The 23,611-nt window shown below is 49.7% G+C and overlaps 11 protein-coding genes across 11 annotated transcripts; 7 read left to right on the top strand and 4 right to left on the bottom strand.

Annotated features, from left to right (window-relative positions):
- Positions 1–817: 817 nt before the first annotated feature.
- N7468_006129 (3-polyprenyl-4-hydroxybenzoate decarboxylase) lies at positions 818–1,141 on the top strand (the record flags this gene model as incomplete). The annotated part of the gene is made up of 1 exon (XM_058475425.1): positions 818–1,141. One exon carries the CDS (start codon positions 818–820, stop codon positions 1,139–1,141), a length of 324 nt encoding a protein of 107 aa, XP_058331165.1.
- A 244-nt stretch (positions 1,142–1,385) lies between these two features.
- Positions 1,386–2,415, top strand: N7468_006128 (Carboxylyase-like protein; the record flags this gene model as incomplete). Its single annotated transcript, XM_058475424.1, is given in 5 exon segments — positions 1,386–1,466; positions 1,550–1,660; positions 1,673–1,969; positions 1,983–2,093; positions 2,110–2,415. The coding sequence occupies 5 exon segments, from the start codon at positions 1,386–1,388 to the stop codon at positions 2,413–2,415; spliced, it is 906 nt and encodes a 301-aa protein (XP_058331164.1).
- A 385-nt stretch (positions 2,416–2,800) lies between these two features.
- On the top strand, positions 2,801–3,817 carry N7468_006127 (NADP-dependent oxidoreductase; the record flags this gene model as incomplete). Its single annotated transcript, XM_058475423.1, has 1 exon — positions 2,801–3,817. The coding sequence occupies one exon, from the start codon at positions 2,801–2,803 to the stop codon at positions 3,815–3,817; it is 1,017 nt and encodes a 338-aa protein (XP_058331163.1).
- Positions 3,818–3,888: 71 nt separating this feature from the next.
- On the bottom strand, positions 3,889–5,842 carry N7468_006126 (uncharacterized protein; the record flags this gene model as incomplete). The annotated part of the gene is made up of 2 exons (XM_058475422.1): positions 3,889–4,510; positions 4,557–5,842. The coding sequence occupies 2 exons, from the start codon at positions 5,840–5,842 to the stop codon at positions 3,889–3,891; spliced, it is 1,908 nt and encodes a 635-aa protein (XP_058331162.1).
- Positions 5,843–6,161: 319 nt separating this feature from the next.
- Positions 6,162–7,256, bottom strand: N7468_006125 (alpha/beta hydrolase; the record flags this gene model as incomplete). The annotated part of the gene is made up of 3 exons (XM_058475421.1): positions 6,162–6,800; positions 6,862–6,968; positions 7,031–7,256. 3 exons carry the CDS (start codon positions 7,254–7,256, stop codon positions 6,162–6,164), a joined length of 972 nt encoding a protein of 323 aa, XP_058331161.1.
- An 860-nt stretch (positions 7,257–8,116) lies between these two features.
- Positions 8,117–9,675, bottom strand: N7468_006124 (FAD-dependent oxidoreductase; the record flags this gene model as incomplete). The annotated part of the gene is made up of 2 exons (XM_058475420.1): positions 8,117–9,361; positions 9,424–9,675. The coding sequence occupies 2 exons, from the start codon at positions 9,673–9,675 to the stop codon at positions 8,117–8,119; spliced, it is 1,497 nt and encodes a 498-aa protein (XP_058331160.1).
- A 1,144-nt stretch (positions 9,676–10,819) lies between these two features.
- Positions 10,820–12,309, top strand: N7468_006123 (uncharacterized protein; the record flags this gene model as incomplete). The annotated part of the gene is made up of 4 exons (XM_058475419.1): positions 10,820–10,999; positions 11,055–11,424; positions 11,485–11,693; positions 11,746–12,309. 4 exons carry the CDS (start codon positions 10,820–10,822, stop codon positions 12,307–12,309), a joined length of 1,323 nt encoding a protein of 440 aa, XP_058331159.1.
- A 636-nt stretch (positions 12,310–12,945) lies between these two features.
- N7468_006122 (uncharacterized protein) lies at positions 12,946–15,070 on the bottom strand (the record flags this gene model as incomplete). The annotated part of the gene is made up of 6 exons (XM_058475418.1): positions 12,946–13,098; positions 13,149–13,466; positions 13,531–14,223; positions 14,279–14,375; positions 14,435–14,945; positions 15,007–15,070. 6 exons carry the CDS (start codon positions 15,068–15,070, stop codon positions 12,946–12,948), a joined length of 1,836 nt encoding a protein of 611 aa, XP_058331158.1.
- A 555-nt stretch (positions 15,071–15,625) lies between these two features.
- Positions 15,626–16,688, top strand: N7468_006121 (cytochrome b5 reductase family protein; the record flags this gene model as incomplete). The annotated part of the gene is made up of 4 exons (XM_058475417.1): positions 15,626–15,675; positions 15,897–16,189; positions 16,247–16,265; positions 16,325–16,688. 4 exons carry the CDS (start codon positions 15,626–15,628, stop codon positions 16,686–16,688), a joined length of 726 nt encoding a protein of 241 aa, XP_058331157.1.
- A 1,039-nt stretch (positions 16,689–17,727) lies between these two features.
- Positions 17,728–18,729, top strand: N7468_006120 (NAD(P)-dependent alcohol dehydrogenase; the record flags this gene model as incomplete). The annotated part of the gene is made up of 1 exon (XM_058475416.1): positions 17,728–18,729. One exon carries the CDS (start codon positions 17,728–17,730, stop codon positions 18,727–18,729), a length of 1,002 nt encoding a protein of 333 aa, XP_058331156.1.
- A 1,681-nt stretch (positions 18,730–20,410) lies between these two features.
- Positions 20,411–21,184, top strand: N7468_006119 (uncharacterized protein; the record flags this gene model as incomplete). Its single annotated transcript, XM_058475415.1, has 3 exons — positions 20,411–20,589; positions 20,649–20,955; positions 21,044–21,184. 3 exons carry the CDS (start codon positions 20,411–20,413, stop codon positions 21,182–21,184), a joined length of 627 nt encoding a protein of 208 aa, XP_058331155.1.
- Between the last annotated feature and the right edge of the window lie 2,427 nt (positions 21,185–23,611).

Genomic DNA, 23,611 nt, shown 5'->3' with positions numbered 1-23,611 from the left:
CAGGCGCCTATAATAGTACCCCCTTCCTTGTCAGGGCCAAGGTGTCGGAACCACGTAGTGCCATTACCACTGTTTTGCCAATTTTTCATTTCTTAGCGAGTAGTAACCTATGACTTTTCTTATATAAGAAACCTACCGTAGTTATAACGTGGTCCACAAGCGAGCTGCTTCCGTGGCTTCTCTTCTTGGGGCTGACTGGCGGGCATGGTCGATGATGTGTATTGGAAGTGTGCTCGAAGTTCTTGGGGCGATCGGAAAGAAAGAATAGGACAACATATAGATTTGTGAGGGCCGTTATGGAAGAGATGGCCGTCAAGAAGAGCTTCCTCTCATATACAATAGCCATCTATACCTTCGTGACCCTGTTGTAGCTAAGGAATACCATTTGTCCTACTTTAAATCATGATGACTGTTGTCTTTAGCCTGGTAATCGCATCTCCGGTATAGATCGGATCCTTAATGAAAGTATCTCCCATTAACTATAGAAATCATATTTATGGATCGGATCTACGGCTTGGAAATATTATTGGCCTGCGGGGTCTGGTGGGCTGCCGGATCGACTGATCATAGCCTACAGATTTCAGGTAATGCACGACTACTAGTGCTACAGATATTGGGAATATGATCGGCATCTAAAGGCTAAGCAAACTCCACCGTGTCTATGTCTCCGTAATCATAGTTCATGCCGTAAGCCGCATGGTTGATGAAAGCACAAAACGGATATATATTCAGCCAAAAGCTCAGCACGGCTTAAGGGAAAACAAATTTTGCTATACTATCTCTACTAACTACACGAAAAGGGGTAAAAACTTAGAGCATGTCTGCAGGAAATCTCTCTGCCGCGTTATCTTTACGCACGTCCCCTGGAGAATGTAAGGCGGAGGGAGATCTTGTGGAATTTGTCCTGGCAGTGGATCCTCATCTCGAGTATGGTGCGATTTCTCGCTGTATATACGAAATGGGTAGTCCAATGTCGCTTATCAACCACCCCAAGGGTAGATATGGTTTAGAAGACCTCGTCCGCATTCTCGGTATTCCGGTAGATGTCCCAAAAAAGGGCCCAACTGGGTACGCTCGTTTCGCGAAGTCGATTGGGCCGCCGTTGAACCAACTAGACATAACATCATCCACAAGCTCCTAGCCTCAAAAGAGGCGACCCTACTCCGTCTGTTCGAGTTCACAACGCACTAGTAGATTTTCGGCGATGAAATCAACATTCTGAAGCTCCTGATTCCACATAATCACCAAGCGACGGCGGCAATATTTTCTCAAATACAAACTACACGGTGCTCAAACTCCAGGTGGGGAATGGGTAAACTGGGCTATTACCCGTGCCATGTTGGTCGGTAACCTGCAATTGACCGGCCACATGGACGTATCAGGACATGGGGCCCATCTGGGCGATGTGGAAGGCTCAGGGAAAGGACACACCCTGGGCTTGCCCTCCTGGCGTTCCACAAGCAGCTGTAAGTTTTTATTCTACTTTCTTTTTCTATTTTGTGGCAGCGCCATGTCATTTGTCCAAAGCTAACACTCGGGAAATTACTAGGCCCTGGCCAGCGGTATGCCACTCTTGGAATATGTGAACAAGCTTGATTATGTCAGTGTTATCGCAGGAGCTCCTATGGAGGTCATACAGTGTAAGACAAATGACATTTTAGTGCCGGCATAGTCTGAGGTAGTTCTTGAAAGAATTATCTCTGCAAGCGAGACGAAAGTTGAAGGGCCCATAGGAGAATACTACGGTTCTATTTGCCCAGCCAAGGGAGCACCGCAGCCGGTAATAATGGCCAACGCAATTACATATCAAAGCAATTCCATCGTTCCGATTACTGTCGCAGGTCGTTCTCGAGACGAAACCCATGCCGTGTGGGCTTTTTCGATCTGCGCTGGAAACCCTCGACTTATTGCAGCAAGCAGGCCTACCAATTGCCAAGGCCTGGTGCCCATACGAGTTTCAGGCTACCAGGTATGTGATTCAGGTTGATCGGAAGACCTTGCGGAAACGAAGACCGGGTCCGGGGCATTTTGCCGCCAAGTTGGGAAAATTGTTTTCTCCTCTAACCTTGGTCGATTTATACCAAAGACCTTCGGTTGGCGATAATATAGATCCTTGTGACTTGCGTGAAGTCGTCTGAGCTGAAGCGACCAGGTGCCGGCCATAGCCAGCGACGACTACCCGTGGGTGACTATTCAACATATGATCTAGTGCCATACGCCACCCACGACATTGAACTTCGCAAGCCGCAAGCCAAGGTCGTCTCATTGTGCATGTTGCCTACGGAATTCAAGACTTTGGACCTGCCGCGGGTTGAAGCTTTTTTTTTCAATGCATCTTACCCGGAAGACCTCCAGAGGCAAGTCCTGGATAACTGGCCCGCATACGGGTTTGAGGGAATTCCTGTAAATCCCTGAGAGTCCAACTACTAGCATCGTTGACTGGGTTTAGGTGTTTTGATATGAGGCTGGTGTGATAAGGACCCAAGCGGAAACGCCTGAATTGACCCTGAGACCAAGAATGAATGGAAATCAACTTGACCTTCTTGTTGCATATATAGCTGTCACTCAGCCTATACAATTTCGCCTAGTGTAAAGTTGGTGAGGTTCTGCAGAGCTGGAGAGCTACTTGTTTAATGTTCGACATCAATGAAGTACTGAAGACGGCAGGATTAGATCCGCTACATATAGCCTATGCATAGCCTATAGACACGGCGTAGATCATAGCCGGCAGGACTATATAACCCGCGATTGAATTACCATCCTAGGTCAGACTTTGATCGCGTTGCTTCCACCACACACGATGCAAGCCGTCCGCCTCCACCCTGCTCCGTCCCAAGCCACACCCTATTCACCATCCAACCCGGCGCCATCTACGGCCCTCCGGCTAGATCGTGATGTCCCCATCCCGGTGCCCTCCGCACCCGGGGAGCTTCTCATCCGCGTCAAAGCCACAACCGTCATTCGGGATATGCTTAACTGGCCCGAAACCTACTCGCACGACTACGCCATCCTAGGCAACGACGTCGCCGGCATTGTGACAGAGGTCTTCTCGTCAGCGAGCAAGTTCAAGCCCGGCGACGAGGTCTTCGGCATGGTAAACACCGACCGTGCTGCTACGTGGGCTGAATACACCATCGCGAAAGAAGATGAAGTAACGCTGAAACCAGCCACATTGACGTTCGCCCAGGCCGCGGCGTTACCCCTCAGCGCGCAAACCGCCTACGAGGCCCTCTTCGAGCACGCGCGGATTCCCCAGCCCACAGTGAAGCAGTCACTATCCCAGCATGCGACGACGAAACCCGGTCGCTTGCTAATTACCGGTGCTGCAGGCGCGGTGGGCATCTATCTCGTGCAGCTTGCGGCAGCGGCAGGGGTACGTGTTGTCGCCGCTAGCAGCTCGAATGCGCGCAATAGAGAGTTCCTCCAGGGCCTAGGGGCTGACGAGGTCGTGGAGTATAGTATGCTAGATGCATATATGGGCCAATTCGATGCAATTATTGATTCGGCCGGCGGAGAGGTGTTAGCGAAATGTTGGAATTATGTCTCGGATACAGGAGTGTTGATTTCAGTCGATTCAGCGAGCTTCAACTTCGTAGAGGAACATAGAATACGTGGGTTACGGAAAACGGGGGTGCATGCTCTGTTCTTCATCGTGAAGGGCAGTCCGGATGCTTTGCGCTACATTGCTCAACTGGCGGGTGCCGGGGCCGTCCGGTCATTCGTGGCGGACATATACCCACTTGCAAGGGCCCGTGAGGCATATGATCTTGCGAATAGAAGGTTGTACGGGCGGGGGAAGGTCATCCTTACTATATGACATATCCATGTTGGTCTATCGGGGCCACATTGCCAAATATACTGAAGAATCGTATCATTCCTTTTCGGTATCTAACCATGGCCAAGGTTATAATCCGTTCCTCGCCACGAAAGATCATCCAAGTCTCCAGGATTATACCAGCCATGTAGGTATTCAGTGTCCCCGACGGAAGCACTCAGATCGTTGCTGTCCGCCGATAGACCGCTGGCGGTCGAATCTGGACTTATCTCGTCTGCGCCGAAAGCCAGCAGGTCAATCGTTGCAGAGTTATTGTGATTGCTGACAACTGGACCGAGACCCAGCACGCACTGAGCAATGGTCTGGATCTCTCGCACATTCCTCGCCGTCCTTGGCCAGACTTCTCCTAGCACCTTGAGACAGCCGAGCGTCATCCGGATCTGGTCTCTTGCAATTGCTAGGTCCTTTCCCTCGAGGAGGGTGCTGCAAGCGGAGAGAAGCGCTAGTATGCCCTCGCTTACCATGCACGTCGTGAATGGTGTGTGGTGAAATCGGCGGACTGGTAAGGCCAGAAGGCGAATTTGGGCCTCCACCGCCCGTAAAACTCGGGCGGTGTGGACGTTTATCAGATCGGGCGTGGGTGTGTCCAGGGGTGGTTCGCGGGCACAGCTCGATACATGCTCTATGGCATTGAATTTGAGGGCTGACAATGGACGGTGGAGGCCGATGGTGGACCTGACCAGTAAGCGGGGTGATTGCGAGGAACAACCGAGAAGCTTACACGTGGATCAGCATATGCGCTTGGAACATGAGTTCATCAATCTCGCCATTCCTATCCATGACATCTTTGTGCTCGGGGGGTAATAAAAGTTGCCATGCGTCCAGACTACAATCAACCGCTTGAATCAGATGCGTCGAGTCTTCCGCGGTGGCGATTTTGGGGGTTTGGGATATCGCGGTCGCAGCGCACTGTATGGCGCTGATTTGGTACGCAAAGGAGGAGAAGGGACCACTGTTCGGAATAAATTCGCGGTGATTAAACTCCCGAAGGGTTCTGGGAGCTGGAATATTCTGCACGCCCATGCATAAGCTATCTCGGCGCAGGTCAATGGCGAGACAGGGTTTGATACTCACGCCCGACTCATAGTCTGACTCATCGCAGGGCAATTCTGCCGTCACATCAATGTCCACAACCCGAAAGTTCATAGTCCCCAGGGTGCCTGCGTAGTATACGTCCAGAATATACAGCGTCCACCACGTTCGTCTCCAAGATTCCCTCTGTACCTGGTCGTCAGTTCCTGAGGCTGCAAATCCGGCCCGGAACATCTGCATATCAATGGCGAGTTGTGCTGCCCGGTCCATCTGCCATTTGGCATCATCCTTGTAGTCATACCAGAACAGGGCCACGGAGTACAAGATTCGACATTGGACCTGGATCGGATCAGAAGGCGACAACGGTGAAAGGGAAGTTTCGACATCGTCTTTGAGAGGGATCGACCATTTTCGCGCCTTGTAAATATTCCCCATGAACCGCAGCGCGGCCACTAGGGGCGCAAGGCGGCGCTGTCTGCTCGGATCTTGATATAATTTAGTTAGGTGATTTCGTGGTAAGACGAATGGATGACAGATATGAAAATTCTTATAATATGATTCAATCAAGATGTCACTTTCAATCTTTCTCGAGGGAACTGTGTCCTCTGACTGCGGGATAGAGCCCCTGCTGCTGTTTCCTCGATCGATATCGAGCAGGTCAGACTCGGTGTGAACGTCCGCCGGGACGAGCTGTTTCAAGCACTCTTCGGGACGAACTATCGCAGCCTGTTGTAGATTCAGGAGGTCCACCGGTTCAGGATAGACTGCCGAAGCCAGTCGTTTGCGACGCTCCGCGACTGCTGCGCGATCTAATCCCCCACGCCGGGATCGCGCATAGCTGCACTGGTTCCCGACCTCCGAGCAGCGGCCACATGGCCGCTTCCCATCACATTTCACGTGACGGGAGCGACAGGGCAAGCAAGCTAGCGATGCGCGTGTGGCCCGATGAGTCTGTGTGATTGGAGTCACCTCCATGAGGCGATGCTAGGATAGTACCTAAACAGGACTTTGCATCTCCTGCGGAGGGAGACCCGCGGGTAATCGGCGGGTATTCGGGTATCCGCGATTCCCCGCTGATCGTATGACATCAGGAACGATCTTATCGTTTGGACTACAGACGGATGCGAGCAGGTGCGGCCTTCAATATATAATTTCCCTTGTAGTCGACAATTAACTCGAGCCATGGAAGGGACTATCCTTGCCATCCAAAATCCGTGCATCTTCTCCCGCAATACAGCTCAATGCTCCTACCGGCTAGAGCCGAACAGATGGATAACGTGCTGACGACTTTTGCCTACGACCTGTAAGCCATCCGTCTGAGTTCTTGAGCGACATCCCCGAGGGCGCTTTTGCATTCCGACGACCATGGCGCCATTTGTAAAAACCCATGGGTGAGATTCGGGTAATGATGCCACTTCACCGGCACGCCCGCTTCCTGCAGCTTCGACCCGTATTCAACTCCCACATCTCGCAACGGATCGAAGCCACAAGTGAACAACGCTGCCGCAGGCAGGCCATGCAGGTGCTCCGTGCTCTGCATTCCAGGGCTCACGTATCGATGGCTTGGGGGGTAGGTATTACCCGGTTCTTTTGGTAGGTAATGGTCGGCGAAGCTAAAAATACCGTTGCAAACCAAATAGAGGTCCTGACCGCTGTTGTTCTCGGACGACGCAGGGGTATCAAACGGAACTCTGGATTCTGGATATAGAAGTAGCTGGCCTGCAATATTCTTTCGGCCTTGATCTAGTCGCAAGAGCGAAATTGCTTCGGTCATATTGCCACCTGCTGAATCCCCCCCTCCGAAAACCAGATCTGGGGATATGCCTCGCCGAGCACCTTCAGAGCTTTGGGCCCAATCTATGACGGCCGAATACTCCTCAAGTTGGGTTGGAAACTGATGTTCAGGGGCTAAGTGGTAGTCTACCCCGATTATCTGCTTTCTGGTCAGCCTGTCTGCTCTTCAAGTAACGCGTCGAACAAGATTCATCACTCACAATCACGTCAGACGCTTCTGCCAGTGACCTTAGTCCGTTTTCGAACTCATCCACCGAGCCGACCGTGTAGCCTCCACCATGCATGTAGACAAGGCAGCAGCATCTCGCTTATCTTTGCGGTCGTCCGAAATCAGAGACGAAGGGTAGAAAACCCTGATAGGTATTGTACCGGAAGGGCCTCGTACTCCTTCGAACTCAACCTTCCTGATCGGCGACCTATCCTCCGGTGCGAGCGCATGAAACCCAAATACCTTCAAATGATGCCGACGTTCCTGCGCAAAGTCGACAGTGTTACCTCCAAGGCGGAGGTCAGCATGCTTTCTTAAAAATGCCGCAACAGATTCAGCGACAGAGTGCGCACGAGAGGCTACTTTTGGAATAGAGCCGGCATCCATGGTGACAGATAACGGTAGGTGGTTTGAGAAGGAGTGGGCGGACTCTTGATATTCAAGTACACATCTTCGAGACGGCGTTTTCTTCTGTCAAACCAAAAGCTTGTCGTGGAAAAGACTCGATGCCGGCTTGCTTAATTATGACATCACAGACCAGCCATAGTCAGGCAATCTTACCCTGATATGCAAGCCCAGGTGTTCCATATACTATATCCGGAGATCTGTTGTTGGGAGTAACCTGGCCGTCTCCCTGCCTGGCGGAACGTCTCGGCATCCAGACTATGAAGCGAAGGTTAGCCGCCATGGAAACCACGTTGCGTCACTGCGGAGTCCACGACATTACAAACATTCGGATTTCCTGAACTGCCATCCGTGTGCGCCGCGATCCCGGCGCCCGCGTTGCTGGGAGATAGGATGGTTGGAGCAAAGGCGGAGCCTGGTAAGTCATTTTCACCGTCACTCGCTTCTATTGTCTGCCAGGGGGCTAGTATTAGGAGATAACATCTTATACGAGCTTAGGATGGAGAGCTAAGTCGTTGCTGAAGGTTGGCCTCTTCTCCGCTTCCCTCTCAAGCCTTGGGGGCTCAAATCCAAGCACTGATGCCGCGCTTTTCTATCAAAATTTGGCTCCCGGTGACAAAATTTCAGGGATCACCTGAAAATGCGAGTGCTATGAGAACTACTGTATGACAGAAAGTGATTCCGACCACAATGATTTGTTGTGCATGATTTACGTAGTCCGGATCAAGATTGCATGTGCCCTGAATACGGCTCCCTTTAGCTATTTGATCTAAAACTAGTGCGGCTTGAGCGTAAGATCCTTCGGAGGGTCTTTTCTATGGATAAACGACATGAGAATGCATCTACACTATAGGAGCATAGAAGCCGAATTTGTTTTCCGGATCATACTTCTTCTTCAGGAAGTGCAGACGATCCTGGCGCCACTTTTCAGCGCCGTAAATCTGCTCAAATGTTTCATTGCCATAGGCGTAGTTGATGTAGGCTCGGAAGTCCTTACGGCCAGTAGCAGCCCAAAGGGTATCACGGAGCTGATTACCCAGCTGAGCAGCTTCCTCAGCCAAGTCACCGGCAGGGATATAGTTGATCAAAGGAGCGGCGAGGAGGTTCTCAGAGCGGAAAGCAAAAGCACTAGAGGAGGCCGCGACATCGTGGACGCCCTCTACGGGGTAGCCCTCGAACATGAAAATGGAGTTATTGAAAGGGGAGCTGCCGCGCACCGCGGGGGCATAGAGATCCCAGGCTTTCTTTTGGGCGGTGATATTGTAGCTCTCCAGGTAGATGGGGAAACGAGGGTTCGCCATGCCCACCTTCTGACAAGGAGGAGACTCCAGGGCGATGCCGGTCCAGTTCGCGAGGTCTTTGTATGTGCCGGACTGGGGGGTGACCGAGATGGGACCCAAATTGTGGAAAGGCTCAGTGTAGACGGGATCGACAGCCTGGACGCCCTCTTGAATGATGTAGAAGACAATGACCGGATTGTGAGGGTCGGCATCGGGGTTGTTCATCCAGTAAGACCAGTTAGAGACATCGGCGGGCTGGGTGCCGTTCTTCACCAGGTAGTCATTGGCGGCCTGGTAAACGGCCTCAACCTTGTCTCCGCTGAAGATGATGGTCTCGATGGCCCAGTCGGTATGCTCAATATCGTAGATCTTAGAGGTGAGGGAGGTCACGATGCCGAAGTTGTGACCGGCACCCTTCATCGCCCAAAAGAGGTCGGAGTTGGAGTCGATCGTCGTCAAGGTGCCATTGGCAAGCACGACGTTCATCGAGACGAACTGATCGGCCACGAGACCGTGGTGGCCCTGAAGCCAACCGTGACCACCGCCGAGTGCAGGCCCTAGGAGACTGACGCACTCGCAGGTCCCCGTCACGGTTTGCTTCCCTGCGGCCCAAAGCTTATCGGTGACAACCTTGGACATGGTACCACCGCCCATGGTGGCGGTCTTTCCGTCCTCGGCGACTTGAACGCTGCTGAGTTGGTTCATGGCGATCCCGACCCCGTGGGTCATTTTGCCCAAGGATACCAGGGCGCCATGCACACCATTGTATACAAGGAAGGGCAGGCCCTGCTTATTGGCATATTTGACCTAATGGGCGTACAATAAATTAGCTTGGACCCTTCTTTGCACACCAGAGCGGAACCACATACAGCCTCAGCAACATCATTCTCCGTGCAAGGGGACACAACCACATTGACTTTGGGCTCGTCCAGTACAGACCATCGGGTAGTTGCATTCTCGAAGCCCGTGGAACCAGGGTAATACACGCTGGCACAACTCGACAATTGCTGCTTTAGGTTCTGTAGATCATTACCACCGGGGGAGCTACTACCCGCCACGTGGTGAGCAGCCCATACGGTAGCTCCGGCCGCAACGGCTAGGAGAGTGTTGAGCTTGGCCATGAGGCAGAGCAAGGGCGAGGGCGCTGAAGACAGAAGAACGTAAGGTCGAGAATCCAGACAGGATGGAAATGGCCCATTCACCCGTCAATATCAAAGGAAGGAAAACAGACTGGCCTTGCCTCCAGCGGGTCAAGCCGACTAGCCATTGGATCCCAGCGGGTGAAGAACCGCGGGTGAGTTTAGCTCCGAATTTCCCTCGAAGATTCTTCTTGGCAACGGCCAGCCTCGGCTAGCAGGCCGCCTTCGCAGGTTTGGGGGGCCTCAGAAGGTGGGGCTGTTTCCACCCTCGCGCCCGGCCGCCCATAATCACGCAGCTTTTTGATTGTTTCCTGGTTCCGCAAAGAATTTTGGTCTCACGTACTCCGTAGTCGAACTTTAATGTTATTCGCAATCGCAGATCCCCCCCCCTACGGTACTCCCAAATTCGGCGTCCTCTACGAAGACAATTTAAATCCAAAAAGCCTAGTGGAAGAAGGCGGATGCATCGGTGATCTAAGGCAGACCGCAGCCCCACACAAGGTCCGAATGAACGAAGGCCACCCGGTGTGTAGAGGAAATCGTGGACCAGATCAAAAGCAGGCACGATAGAAAGATCTAAGGGAAAGCGGCGACAAGACAAGCCTCGCCTGGACGTTGCGCACAAAAGGTGTTGGGCTAACCCTCTCCGGCTAAGGGGCGCGCATCCCAGGATGGATCGCAAAGTGGGGCCCACATCGAGATTTTGTGAACGAGAATGGGATCCTGGGGCTTGTGGTTGGTCACTCCCACGCCCGTGGCAATGGCAGGAACCCGACGAACCCGACGAACCCCGCCAACGTTGCACTCGAAGAGCCGGGTCCGAGCTTCTGGTACAGGCTAACCGAGTAGGGCAGATTGAGATGTGAATCTTCCGCGGACTTGGGAGGTGTTCATATGCAATGTCGACCAGGGTGGCTATTCTCGTCTGTCGGATTTATTTTCCCATCAATCTCCTCGTACCCGCATAACGGGGCTATACACAACCAGAAAGCCAGCATGAGGAGAGATATTCAACCGGCATACGACAGAGAAGAGCTGCCATACTAAAGCGGACCCTAGGACAAGCAACACATTTCCCCTATTCCTTGCTGATCACTACTGAGCCGTCGATCGACACAGGACCGGTATGGGCTTTGGCTTGGAGACGCGGGATGCAGCCGCCACCGCCGCGTACAGGACGACCGTTGAACTTTGGACGCTATACTCCGTGGGAGTCTGCGTGACAATCCTGAGGACATACGCTCGAATAACAGCCCATGGCTGGAGGAAACTGCGACTAGATGATTATCTGATATGGGTTGCGATTGTACGTTAATATCTGACTCTCCATGCACTCGACTACTTATCCTCGATTCCAATAGGTCTTCTATACCGCGCAGACAGCGCTTGCATATAGTGTCGGAAATGTAGCCGGTGGCCTCGCAAATAACGGCATGACACCTGCACAGAGAGCGAGTTTGTCCACCAATGACCCGGAATACCATGCCAGGGTAGTGGGCTCCAAGATCCAGATTGCAGGCTGGACGACTTACGTCGCGTTGATCAATGCCATCAAGCTGTCAATGTTGGCATTTTATATTCGCTTGATGGAAGGCCTTGGCCGTCGTTATCAGATACCAATTTATGTCGGGTTTGGTCTCGTGGCCGCGAGTTTCATCGCTGGGGTTATCACGATCTTCACATCGTGTGTCCCATTCCACAAGAATTGGCAGATCAATCCCGATCCTGGCAGTGAGTGACTTTCCCCATCTACTTACGTCTACGTACCATATATGAACAACCGATCCACAGACCAGTGCCAACCGGCAATCGCGAAGCCGGTCATTGGCGTAACCTTTGCCGCCAATCTTCTCACAGACCCCTATCTAATCTTCATCCCGATTCCAATGTTATGGAAATCAAGTCTCAGACTGATTAAAAAGATTGCAGTGACATTTGTCCTGAGCGCCGGCATTTTCGTTCTGGTCTGCGCGACGCTGAAGAGTGTCTTTTTACTAGTGGTAACTCTCACCAGCAAAGGGCGTTTCCAAACCTAGACTAAGAAAGTTGCAGGAACCCAACGATGGCGCCCAAATTGCCGACGAATGGGGCACTCGCGAAACCTTCGTCGCCGTGGTAACAACGAATCTGCCCATGATCTTCCATCTCTTTCGTGTCTGGCTTGCAAAGGGCTTCGGGAGCAAGTTTGGCTCGTCTCACAAAACGCACTACAAGTATCCCTCCGGCGCATTCCAGAGAATAGGCGCCCGAGGTGATCCCATGAGCCCGAAGGGCAGAGTGCAGCAAACTACGAACTCAATCACGAATGGAATGACTTTGACAGAGAGTGAGGAGCGGATGGTGGATGGTGATATCAATATGAAGGATCTGAGTCCAGTCGCGGCGCCTGGAGCCGAGTGGGAAGCGCCTGATACATCTTCGAGTGCTATTGTGGTGTCTCACCAAATCGATATCACGCATGAGGCCATTGGTCGAACGAGGGACCGGGGCAGACGAATGACCAAGAGAGATCAAACGCTCGGCCTCCCGCCGAACTCTAGCCCTGTTTGTCAAATCGGGGCCCGCGTTCTGGATTATGTATCATCAATCTCTATTATAATAAAGCAGTCTCTTTAAAATGTACAGTTATGGAAAGTTCATGCTTCGCGGCACACGCCGCTCAGGAGACCATCTCAGCAGTACGCGATAAACATGTTGCTCTTTGCTCAAACCTGCCTCGATCCGCGTTTGACCAAACCTCAATCTCAATTCTACCACAGTATCCCATTTTGAGTGTTCCCTGACGAGTAATTGACATACGGGTTTATCCTTGACATAGCGCCAGCTTGCTTGACAACACATTTAAGTCTTAATCCGCACGAAGCCTACCTCATAGTTCAAAATGATCACTCTTCACAGGCGGAACTACAGATACTATTACCATGGCTTTAATGACATGGACCTGCTGGCACGAATGGTCATTTCCGCCGCTGCTCTTCAGACATAAAGCTCGCTAATACCGAGTATAGCAGGATACGAGCTCTAGGCTATTTGACGCTGCTGCTATGCGCGAATAAGGCCTGGAGGTTTGTATGGGTCGCTGAAAAGGGGGGGGAGAGAAGCATTAACTATACATCAACTGTCAATACTACTAGGGTCTATAGGGTATTATAAAAAGCCAGGAAAACAGTCTGAAATTATGACACCATGAGCAAGCATCTATTAAAAAACTATGGGCATAAAATGGACGTCAGTATCAGGCCGCCGGGCATCTCACTCGTGAACCAGGCAAATGCCTGTGAAACTGTTATCACCGGTGTAAATCGCGGTCTTTTTCTTCCCATCAGCATCAGTGCGATACACGGTGCCTCCCAGATCCGTAAAGTAGATGTGCTTGTTGACTTTGTCCAACTTGAGACCAATTGCCTGTGGCTATGTCAGTCCTGTGATAATATACGTGATGCATTACTCCGTACCTCATGCAGATGGCGTGAAAGGAGCTCGTGGGTTTTCTCTTTCTGTTTGTCACCAACATAGCCCCGATTCAGCGAATTACCCAGTGGGTATTCACCCCGGTCAGTCCAATAAAGCATTTCGGTCTCGGTATCAATCTCAAGATCAATCGGCTCCGGCAGGTTCTCGAAAACGGTCTCAATATCGGAGCGCGTCGAGGGTGTTGCGCCAGACGGCATGGCGATATTGGCCCGGAAAATTCTGCCCTTTCCGGATTTACTGAAACCTTTCTGGGTCCAATAAAACTTTCCGTTCTTCGGGTCGACAGTTATACCAACACACTGTATGAAAGATTTAGAATTGCCAGTTCAGGATGTCATTTCGGTTGGTTTCAAGTGGCCTTACCCATTTAGTCTGATCCTCCATGTCTGATTTGTTCCTGAAATCACCTCTTTGGATCAAGACTTCCTGCTCACTTCCATCAAAGTTGGCCCTGTGAACACGCATGCCCTCACGGTCACAGAAATATATTTTCTTGTTCGCCTGATCAAGACAGATTTGTTTCGGTGTGTGCACAGATCCTTTCGCAATGACAGTCTGGACGTCGGAGCCATCAAGTCGAGCTGATTGAATGGATCCATCATTCTCTGATGGTATCCCCATGTTGGTCCAGAAGATACGGTTATCAGGAACGCTAATATCGATTCCATCCGGTGCTTCAAGACCAGTGACAATCGGTTTAGCATTTTTACCATCCGCTGAGGAAAGTATGATTCTTCCAGCGTGCTGGAAATCATGGGTGATATTCTCGCCAAGGCCGACGTCCAGCACATATAATTTCGGAGCTGTGGAATTCCCGTCGAAATCTTTCTGGTCTTCAGATTTGGCCGCGTGATCAGCAGGGTAAAGTCCCCCGTTTCCTGACTTATGGCCGAGGCGTCCTTGATTGATGTAATTCTCTCGCAGGAATTGGACGGTATTTGTCCCATCCAGATGCCGTTCTTGGACGTAGTGATCTTCAATAAAGGCGACTGTGTCAAGGCCAACTTCATCCATCATAGCGCATGGAGTTGCTTTGCCGTGTCCAAAAAATTCTAACTGTCATCGAAGAAGTTAGTGCTATATGACGTCTAGAAGAACTAGAGGTGTTTACCCATAATCTGTCAATTTCTTGTGGATCACTGACACCCTCTGCCAGTATGCTCAATGTTTCTCTCTTGACAGCAGCCCAGAGGCGGTTGATGATGAAACTGGGATTAATGAATTTGGAATCTTTTTTTTTTTTGAGATAAGCGTTTGCGAAACTTACCCAGTAGATTCTTTACGGGCTACTGCAGGCAGTAACCCGATATCTTTGTGCTTTCGGGCCAAGAATGGAAATATCTCATCATGAGTGTACGTGCTTGTCATTATCTCCACAATTTTATTGGTCGGAGGCATCATGTAGTGCACATTCAACACCCGCTTTCTAGCTTCTTTGCCCACATGGTCCAGCATCAGGCTAGATTTGTATGAAGATGAATTGGAGCCCAGAATGCAGTCATCAGGAGCTTTCGTAGCCAGCTCCCCGAAGGTAGAGATTTTCAGGTCAAGCTTTTCAGGAACTGCCTCGAGTGCGAACCAAGCATTTTTGACTGCGGAGTCCAAATCTTCAAACGCGGCATACTCTCCAGGCTTTTTGGCCGTATTACCAAAGATTTTGGAGAACTTAGTCAGGTTGTTGTCGATATAATGCATTGCGGCTTGCCGCTGCTCGGCACTAGGGTCCCGGATCGCAACATTGTAACCCCCTGTAACCCACGAGCAGGCAATTCGACGGCCTAGAGTATTGGACATGAGTATTTTTCTTTCCATGTTGGAACCGGCAATCGTAGTTCGTACCAAGCACACCTGCACCGAGAATCGCGACAGGGCGAGAACCAATTACGGGTGGTTTCCACGGCATAGTAGCGTCACGGCAAAGGAGGGAAATAGAACTGAATCAGGAAAAAACAAGAGCAGGTTGGAGAATGGGAATGCGAATGACATTGTTATATAATAGCCATTTAGATAGGTTGAGTTCGCACGTTTTCTCAAAGGTGATGTTGACGAAAATCAAGTTAAATCAGCAGACAAAAATAGTTTAATGAAAATTGGTGACATCACAATCGTCGTACTCAAAAATCCCAACGCGCTCGACTAATGCAACTAACTTAGGCCGGCGCAAGATTGCCGATCCGTACCGCAAACGGAATAGTAGCGGTATGATGTATTTTTGATTGAGATAGGATGGTTTCTACAAATCTTATAAATATTTTAATAATAAGTATAATTTTTTATTTCAAATATATGTACGCCCAGAAGCCGCTGGAGTTTCACAATTTCGTGGCTGCACAGGGGAGACTAGTTCTATCATTCGAAAGATAATACGTTTCGTAGGTTGTGGGGCGAAGTGAAGAGTTTGATGTAGAACGAGCAGTAGAGACGAGAGAAGGCGTTCGGTAAATAGTGAATATAGAACATGATAATACCATCTTACATCCCCGGTATGCGCAGCAGGAAATGGTACATGTAAGTCAAATGCCAGTAATTGGTTCCTTCAATTATTTAGTGTCCAACAAAGTTGAAGTCCGCTTATTTTTTATCCTCGGCGCTGTTACTCGGTGCTGGCCACTTGGTTCTCTTTCTCGCCCGGACATAAAGGTTCATTGGGCGAATAAGTTGGTAGTGAGGGTCATACTCAATTGAGCTTTCTCCTTCACGTATAAACTCATACCTGTACACCAGCGCAGGCAGCAGCACCTTGACCTCGCCGAGGGCAAAGTTGAAGCCGATGCAAGACGTTGGGCCAGTGGCCACGAAAACAGCGAAGGGAAGATGGTGAGTCGGAGCTATACTCCGACTTCAAGTAACGCCGATCGAGGCCGTATGGAGCTTGTCGTTAAAACCTATGAGAAAGGTTTCATGTCGCAGTATCTGGCAAACCTGAAAATCAACGAAAAAGCCGACTTTCGCGGTCCGGGTGGAAAGATGAAATATACCCGGTATCTCGCCAAAGATATAGGCAGGGTAGCTGGCGGTACAGGTACGTCTCTAGTAGGATCGCATTGAACTGGAGACATCTAACCTCGAACTGTGTTAGGAATTACGCCGATGTTCAGGTATTGATCTTCCCACTCTCAGATTTTCCCAGAACAGCTTGATGACAACGCATGATCAGTATAATCAAAGCAGTGTGCACGAATGACAAGGATAACACAAAGCTTAGCTTGCTATACGCCAACAAGACAGAAGAAGACATCCTGCTTCGTGAAGAGGTCGACCGGTACGCCCAAGAGCATCCCAACAAATTCAAAGTTTGGTATGTGTTATCTTCAGCACCAGAGGGCTGGGAATATGGGACTGGGCGTATCGACAAGGACATGGCCAAGACCCATCTGCCCGCCCCCAACGGCAATGAGTCGAAGATCCTTCTCTGTGAGCCCCCTGGCCTCCAAACAGCGATGACCGACAACTTGGTTGAACTAGGCTTTCGCCGCCCAGGTAACGTTGCACGCATGACCGATGAAATCTTCATATTTTGAGATTAGACGTATCAAGCTCTATGGGTGGGTCGCTGGTGTTGCAAAATATCACAGCGCGAGCGATATAATCGCGTTCTATATTTTGGTTGCCTAGTAGCCTGCATGAATGCTCCGAGTTCATATCTGTGGCTGACGCTCCAGAGCCTAATTTGCATCTCAAAAGCAATGGAAGACTCGGGAAGGAGGGAGTAACTTCTTCTTCTGCAATTTTCGTCGGTTTGTGGAGGGGGTGAGCACAATGTGAGAATCTATAATATATTTTCCGTCACCGTCTCGCCTATAAAAGACACACTGGACTCGTACTGCATCCAGTTGAGGAATCCAGGAGATCCATTGGGGTATTATTTGTATTAAAATAGAAAGGTGTAGGCCTTGTCAGTGTGCGGTGAACAAACATGTGGGTTTTACTAAGCACAAGTTCCGAGCAAAGACGGTGTTAAACATAGCAGTATGGTTCGCTGGCATCCGTGACAGGTGTACAGAACGTATCCGGAATAGTAAAGCGACTGATGAAACTAAAGCTTTTCTTTCCTGCAAAGCCCGACCTCGGGACCGCGGAACCTGCCTCGGTGAAGCTTACCTAAAGCTACCCTTGACGGCGATCCCAACACGGCGAAGATCGGATTCGCGGCGAAGTGGGCCACGACGTCAATGATTGCCATTCCAAGCTAGTTAGCACATTCTAATTATTGCGTGGGATAAAGCTTCCGTAAATCAAGAACTTTGCAGCCAACTTTAGGCAACGCCGAAGAGAGATTGTGGGGCGATAAGGTCGAAAAGATGTGGCCCGCTACCTTCCGACCAGGAGAGCCACCAGGTTGCATCATAGATTGTCTCATATGGTCAAAACTTGCTTCCTTCCATATTTATCGATGACAATTCACTATACCAGGGTCTGGACCTCGGCAGGTAGGGAAATTTGGCCACTGACGTACCAGACGGTCCAGAAATAAAAAGGATGGCGTGGTACCTGGGTCTGCAGAACCTGAATGTTCATCCTTCCTGATTTTTCACCTTTCTCTTTTTAAAAACACCCACAATGACAATCAAATTCACTGTGTACAAGGGTTCCAAGGATGGAAGCATCCAACAGGCGGAAACCCAGCGAGGCGATCTCACGCGAGACGACGTGCTTGTTCGGATTACCCACTCCGGTGTGTGCGGCACGGACATCCACTACCAGACTACCGACATGGCCCTCGGTCACGAAGGCACCGGCGTAGTGGAGGCAACAGGGCCCGACGCGCACATCCTGAAAAAGGGGGACCGAGTGGGCTGGGGATATGAACACGACTGTTGCGGTCACTGCAAGCAATGCCTGACGGGGTGGGAGACGATGTGCTCGGAGCGGAAAATGTACGCCGGTGCCGATCTCGACCAAGGCTCTTTCGGTACACATGCAGTGTGGCGCGAGGCCTTTTTGTTCAAGATCCCGGAGAAGCTGAGTAACGAGGACGCGGCTCCCCTGATGTGTGGCGGGTCAACTGTGTTCAACGCCCTGCACGTCGCGCAGGTTCGTCCGACCGCTCGCGTTGGAATCGTCGGCGTTGGGGGTCTTGGTCATCTGGCTATCCAGTTTGCCGCAAAGATGGGCTGCCAAGTGGTGGTATTCTCGGGTACGGAGAACAAAAAGGAAGAAGCAATGAAGCTAGGTGCCACTGAATTCTATGCGACGAAGGGTGCGAAAGAACTCAAAGTTCAGGCCCCTCTGGATAACCTCCTGGTGACGACCAGCAGTCAACCAGACTGGCATCTCTATCTTAGTGTCATGGCCCCTGGTGGTGTTATTTCACCCTTATCTGTCGACGCGAATGATCTCCAAATCCCGTATATGCCATTGCTTGCGACTGGTCTTCGGATACAAGGCGGCATCGTTTCTTCAAGGCAGGTTCACCGGGATATGCTTGAGTTTGCCGCGCATCACAACATCAAGCCCATCAAAATGACTTTCCCCCTGGAATTGAGTGGCGTTGAGCAAAGTTTGAAGACTCTTGCAGAAGGCAAGATGCGTTATCGAGGAGTTCTCGTTGCAAAGGCCTAAAATGATGTTATACAACAGAACTTGGGATAGGATGAAAATGTATCTTTGCGTTATTAGAATCTGAGAGACAGACTCCCTTTGGACGATCGTAATGTTTACGATCAATCATGTTTGCTGTGTATCGTCGCCTTATGATAAGAGGCTTTTCCCGAACTACGAAGATAGGATACGACAGCATTTTGCAAATTAGGTTCGACCGCGTAGGGGGTAGTCCAGTAGGGAGCTATACCTTGCTCCCAGGGCTTAGTCTAATTCTTCGCCAGCTCATTGCTGTGACGCACCCCTAAATCAGACACTCTTGAGTAGGTCCTCAAGAAGGGCTACTTGCTCGGGAACTCGTCAGCCCCAAGTCTATATCTTTACTCTGTTTTACTGCTTACTGATCAATTACGGCCTTGAAATGCTTTAAGTCCTTAGAGATGATGAATTAGACCAGTGGCGATTAAGGCGCCGAAAAGGTCAGGTTCTTATGGATTTTCCATTCGCCGTTAGTTTTTGGGTGTTAGAAATCGGTAACAGTGAACCGTTATCGTATTCTCAGGATATCTAGTAATAGACCTGAGATTAAGACTGATCGCGAAAAAATCAAATTTTTGTAAATAACTTAGGTATATCTAGTCCTTCTTAAATCCTATGAGTCTAGGCTTTATCGCTTGGTGCGTTCTATTAATGCGATGATCTTGTTAGCTGGTAGGATCATTACCTTGGTGTTCGGGAGGATCTCTTAGTTAATAATAGAGTATAAGGGAATAAAGAAAAGATGAGATCTGAAATTCCCTTTCCAGATACTCATAGAAAGTGCTCACGGCAATGTGTGGCGCTGGGAACGTAAAATATGTTCCGGCCTTAAAGCGAACACCACCACCACCACCATCACCAAATTACTCAGATTCAATCAAGCGGAGTGCTCCATTCTTTCGTGGCTTATTTGGATTTAAATTACCAACGAGTCTTCGTCTAGCTCACTCTAAACATCAAAGATGGCAGCCTTTATGACATCCTCACAACCTTCTCTCCAGGGGTCAATTGCGCCGTCGTATCATCTTGCTGGACAGAGAAGCAGTCAGTGTTACTAACCTGATTGTAGTTGTACGTACCCTGTGTATTGTCCTTATGCCCTGTCTGTGTAGGATTTCTTTTCCAGATTCCACGAGAAAGCGATTAGGGATTAGACCACACGATGAAGCGTTTGAGATACAGCCTGACATGGCATGTTGGCGAGTGAAGAGAACCCGTCATGACCCGCAAATTATGGACGGGAGTAGTAAGCGACGAGTGGCAAGGTTATTATCAGTGGCTGCTGCTACTCCTTTCTCCACCCGGGAATACGAGGCACCTACCGAATCGGGAACTAATCGAACGCGCTCATGACCCCTGGCTCGACTCATTGTCATCCCGTCTATCATGGTGGACATGCACACTTGGCTTTCCAGGCAACAGTCTGAAATATAGTGGTCTATTATTGGAGTTCTAATAACGGTGTCCTAATTTGGCATCAATTGAACGCGATCGAAGACGTATTAGAGGCAATTATCGATTGTCCGAAGAGCATGGTCAAGCAATACTCGAGGGTATAAAGACCGACCGATCTCAGGGAAAACTGCTTATCCAGTCTATCTCAAACATTACCGACTGTTCCACTTCATACCGCATCTCTAGAACTTTATCTTATTACTCAATCATGAATTCCTTCCCACTTCTTCTGACATTGCTCATCGCCTCTTCTGGCGTGACAGCAACGAAATTTCCGAGCTGCGCGCCTTTCCCTTCCTCATTAATTGAATTTTCGTCCGGATTCAAAGAGCCTTTGGCCCCGTTAGTGAGGGACGAATACACGGCGAACTTCATCCAGCACAAGTGGTACGAGTTTGATGTTCATATTGGATTCTTTTCCGTCCATGCTTTAACCGAAAATTTAGGAACCGCAATCTGTCCCACATTACAGCAGGCTATATCAGCAACTCGCCATCCGTTGGTATTGTCGTGGCTGACGAAGCCTCCGATAGTGGTTTGGCCTCGTCGCTCTTCAATTATGCCAACACCACTCAGGATGGTCTAGTGGACAACACTCTGAAAAGCTATTCGAGCAACTCAAGTGCCGTGGAAGTCTGGAGGGGATATGTCAACTCAGGCTTTCCGTTGTTTTCACAGGACTTCCTGGTGACTAACAATGCCATCTTCGGTGGACTGGTTAAGCGGCGATTCAATGAAGGCTACGTGGCATCAGTAAGTTCCGCCGAGTTGCTCTTGCCAAATGAAAGTTCTCAACTAGAGACAGAAAGAAATAGAGCGATGTTAACGAAATTATCATTAGTGGAACATTATGTACCAAGGTGCGATTCCAGTCACAGTATACGTCAATAATTGTAACTGCGTTGTTGGCTATGATTTCTTTGCCACTGGGGAGCGGACCAAAGTGATCACTGAATACTTCAATATCCAATCCAAATCTTAGCTACGGCATAGTTCAGACATGTGGTGAGTTGCACGGGGCGGGGTGTGCTATGGCATCCCTTCTATGGCAGACGTGAATGCGGTTGCAATGACTCGATCTGGATTATTTGCCTGTGTCAGCATTACTGGAACTGTCTTCTATAGAGTTTTCATTCATTAGAACAATGTACTGTTATCTCAAAATCTAAATTCAGTTATTCATCTTGTTCAAACCTTTGCGATAAATCCCTGTTGATGTCTTGGCGTACCTCAGTGCGGAACCGGCTTCTCCATTATTACTCTTCTTATGGTTCCGGAGCCCATAGCGTTACTTTTGGGACGGAGGATATCGAAAATCAAACCCTTGGCATTACCTCGTATGCACTTTGCTATGAGGGAGCATCCCTGGGCTGATATGCTAACAACTAGACCAAAGGACCATTACACCCGCACTTCATGTGCGAATATGCCCATACACACCTTAAATAGTACATCCTCTAGCTGGAATCGGTGATATTTGCTTCACCTGGCCTTTGGTTGTAGTAAGATAAAGGCCTAAAATTCGTTGTAGATAGCAGGACAAGCCATGTTCTGCATTTTCCGCCATCGTCGGGAAGCGGAACAGCTCTGGACTATCCCCACTGTGTGGACCTACGGATCAGTTCGCAAACAAAAGTTCTGGAATAGAAGGGCATTTCAGATCAGCAAGCAGGGCGATGGTATACACCAAGAAATGGCACCCGCTAGCACTCCAAAGAGTTCCTTAAGTCAAACCGTGGAATGGGTGCGGATAGCGGTTTAGTCAAGGGACCGCAGCTCCATGAAACCTTGCCCAGCAAATTAGGGGCTCAGCTAGCCGCAGTGGGCGGACTCAAGTTGATTTGGTAAGCAGAGCTGAGTCATCGATAACTCGATTTCCAAGGTTGGTGGTTGCCTAGAGCGCTATTCTAGAATTCAGATGTATTGCTGCTATTTAAAACCCCTTCTGGGCACGCGAGACGCATACCGTAGAGGTTGTGGATGGACAAGTGTCTATGGCAGTGGCATGCTAGCAGAGAGCGATGAAGCGAGTCATAGGCCCTCTGGATAAACGGAGAAGGATAACGCGCTGTCAACCTTGTGCCGCAAGAAAAATTAAGGTCTGAGAACCAAATATTGGACGTGAGCCGCGTTATGACCAAGAATGCTAATACATGGCAATTAGTGTGAAGGGGGTCCTCCCTGCGAGCATTGCATTCGAACGGGGAAGATATGCCAAGCACAGAAGGCAGACCGTCCCGAGGTGAAGTTCATCATCTCGATGGAATCTACAAAACCCTCCCAGGTGGTGGAACTTCCTAAGGAAGTGCACAGTCCTCCTCATGCGGTTTATCTGGAGCATTTTGCAGAGTTCCTCCATCAAAGCCACTTCACGAGAGATTTTGCTTCGGTGTATACAGATCTCGCGCCTCTAGTTAGCACGTCGCCTCCACTCTGGCATGTAGCTGTTGCAATTGGCTCATTAAGAGCTAGCAGAAAATGCTCCGTCAGGTCACAGAGGAGACGCCAATCAGCTCACTATATTGCGTGGAAATCTTACGAAGACTCAATCCAAGGCCTCCGGTCTAAAATATCAGAAGGTCTCTCAGTTTACGAAGAAGGAACGCTCTGGTGCACGTTCCTCCTTGGTCTGTTTGAAGTAAGGCCATAAAAGTTCTCGACAGCTGTTTCTGCTAAAATTTTCGTATAGCTCATGACCAAAACCTCGGGAGATGGCTGGGCCAAGCACATGTTATTTGGTACAGCCAAAATGTTGCAACCAATGAGGAACACAATACGATCTTCCTCGTTACGGCAGAAGTTGTTTGATGCATTTCGGGTCCTGGAGATCAACAGAGCCATTCTTTATGGGGAGCCGACAATGCTTTCACAGGGTAGATGGCCGGTTTCTGGGGACAGTGTACCCTTCAAGTCAAATGATGGTTGGGACTCGATGGGAACAGTTCTCACGCTCATGATGAATACTTCCTCATTCAGCCAAACGTATGATTCTCATTCGATCAATTATCCAAATTCATCTCTCTAACCTGAATATTTCAGCCTTTTCGGCCTAATTGAGAACCGAACGGGACACCTGGAATATGTCGATCTGACTCTAGAGGCACTTGCCAATGAGGGTATTGAAATCCAAAATCAACTTGAGAAGTGGCAAGACAAAATAGCATCGCTTTCAGATGTTTCAGACCCCGTGTCCAGGCTGGCTATGGCCAATTCTCATGGCCTTCTCTTGTTTCATTGCAGGAACTTCACATTCCACTCGTTATGGAGGCAAATACCGGGACCTTCGCTGAATCTACATAAAATTGAAGAACATGTTGATGCGATTTTAGAACACACTGACGAGGTTCTTCGATCTTCAGGGATTCCCGGGGTGCTCTTGCTATTTCCTTTGAGAATGGCTGGAGCTAAC

Source organism: Penicillium chermesinum, assembly GCF_028974085.1.
Source record: "Penicillium chermesinum strain IBT 19713 chromosome Unknown utg000004l:1.0-3345178.0:1.0-3348027.0, whole genome shotgun sequence".
Classification (NCBI taxonomy): domain Eukaryota; kingdom Fungi; phylum Ascomycota; class Eurotiomycetes; order Eurotiales; family Aspergillaceae; genus Penicillium; species Penicillium chermesinum.
This window is presented reverse-complemented; position numbering and strand designations above follow the sequence as displayed.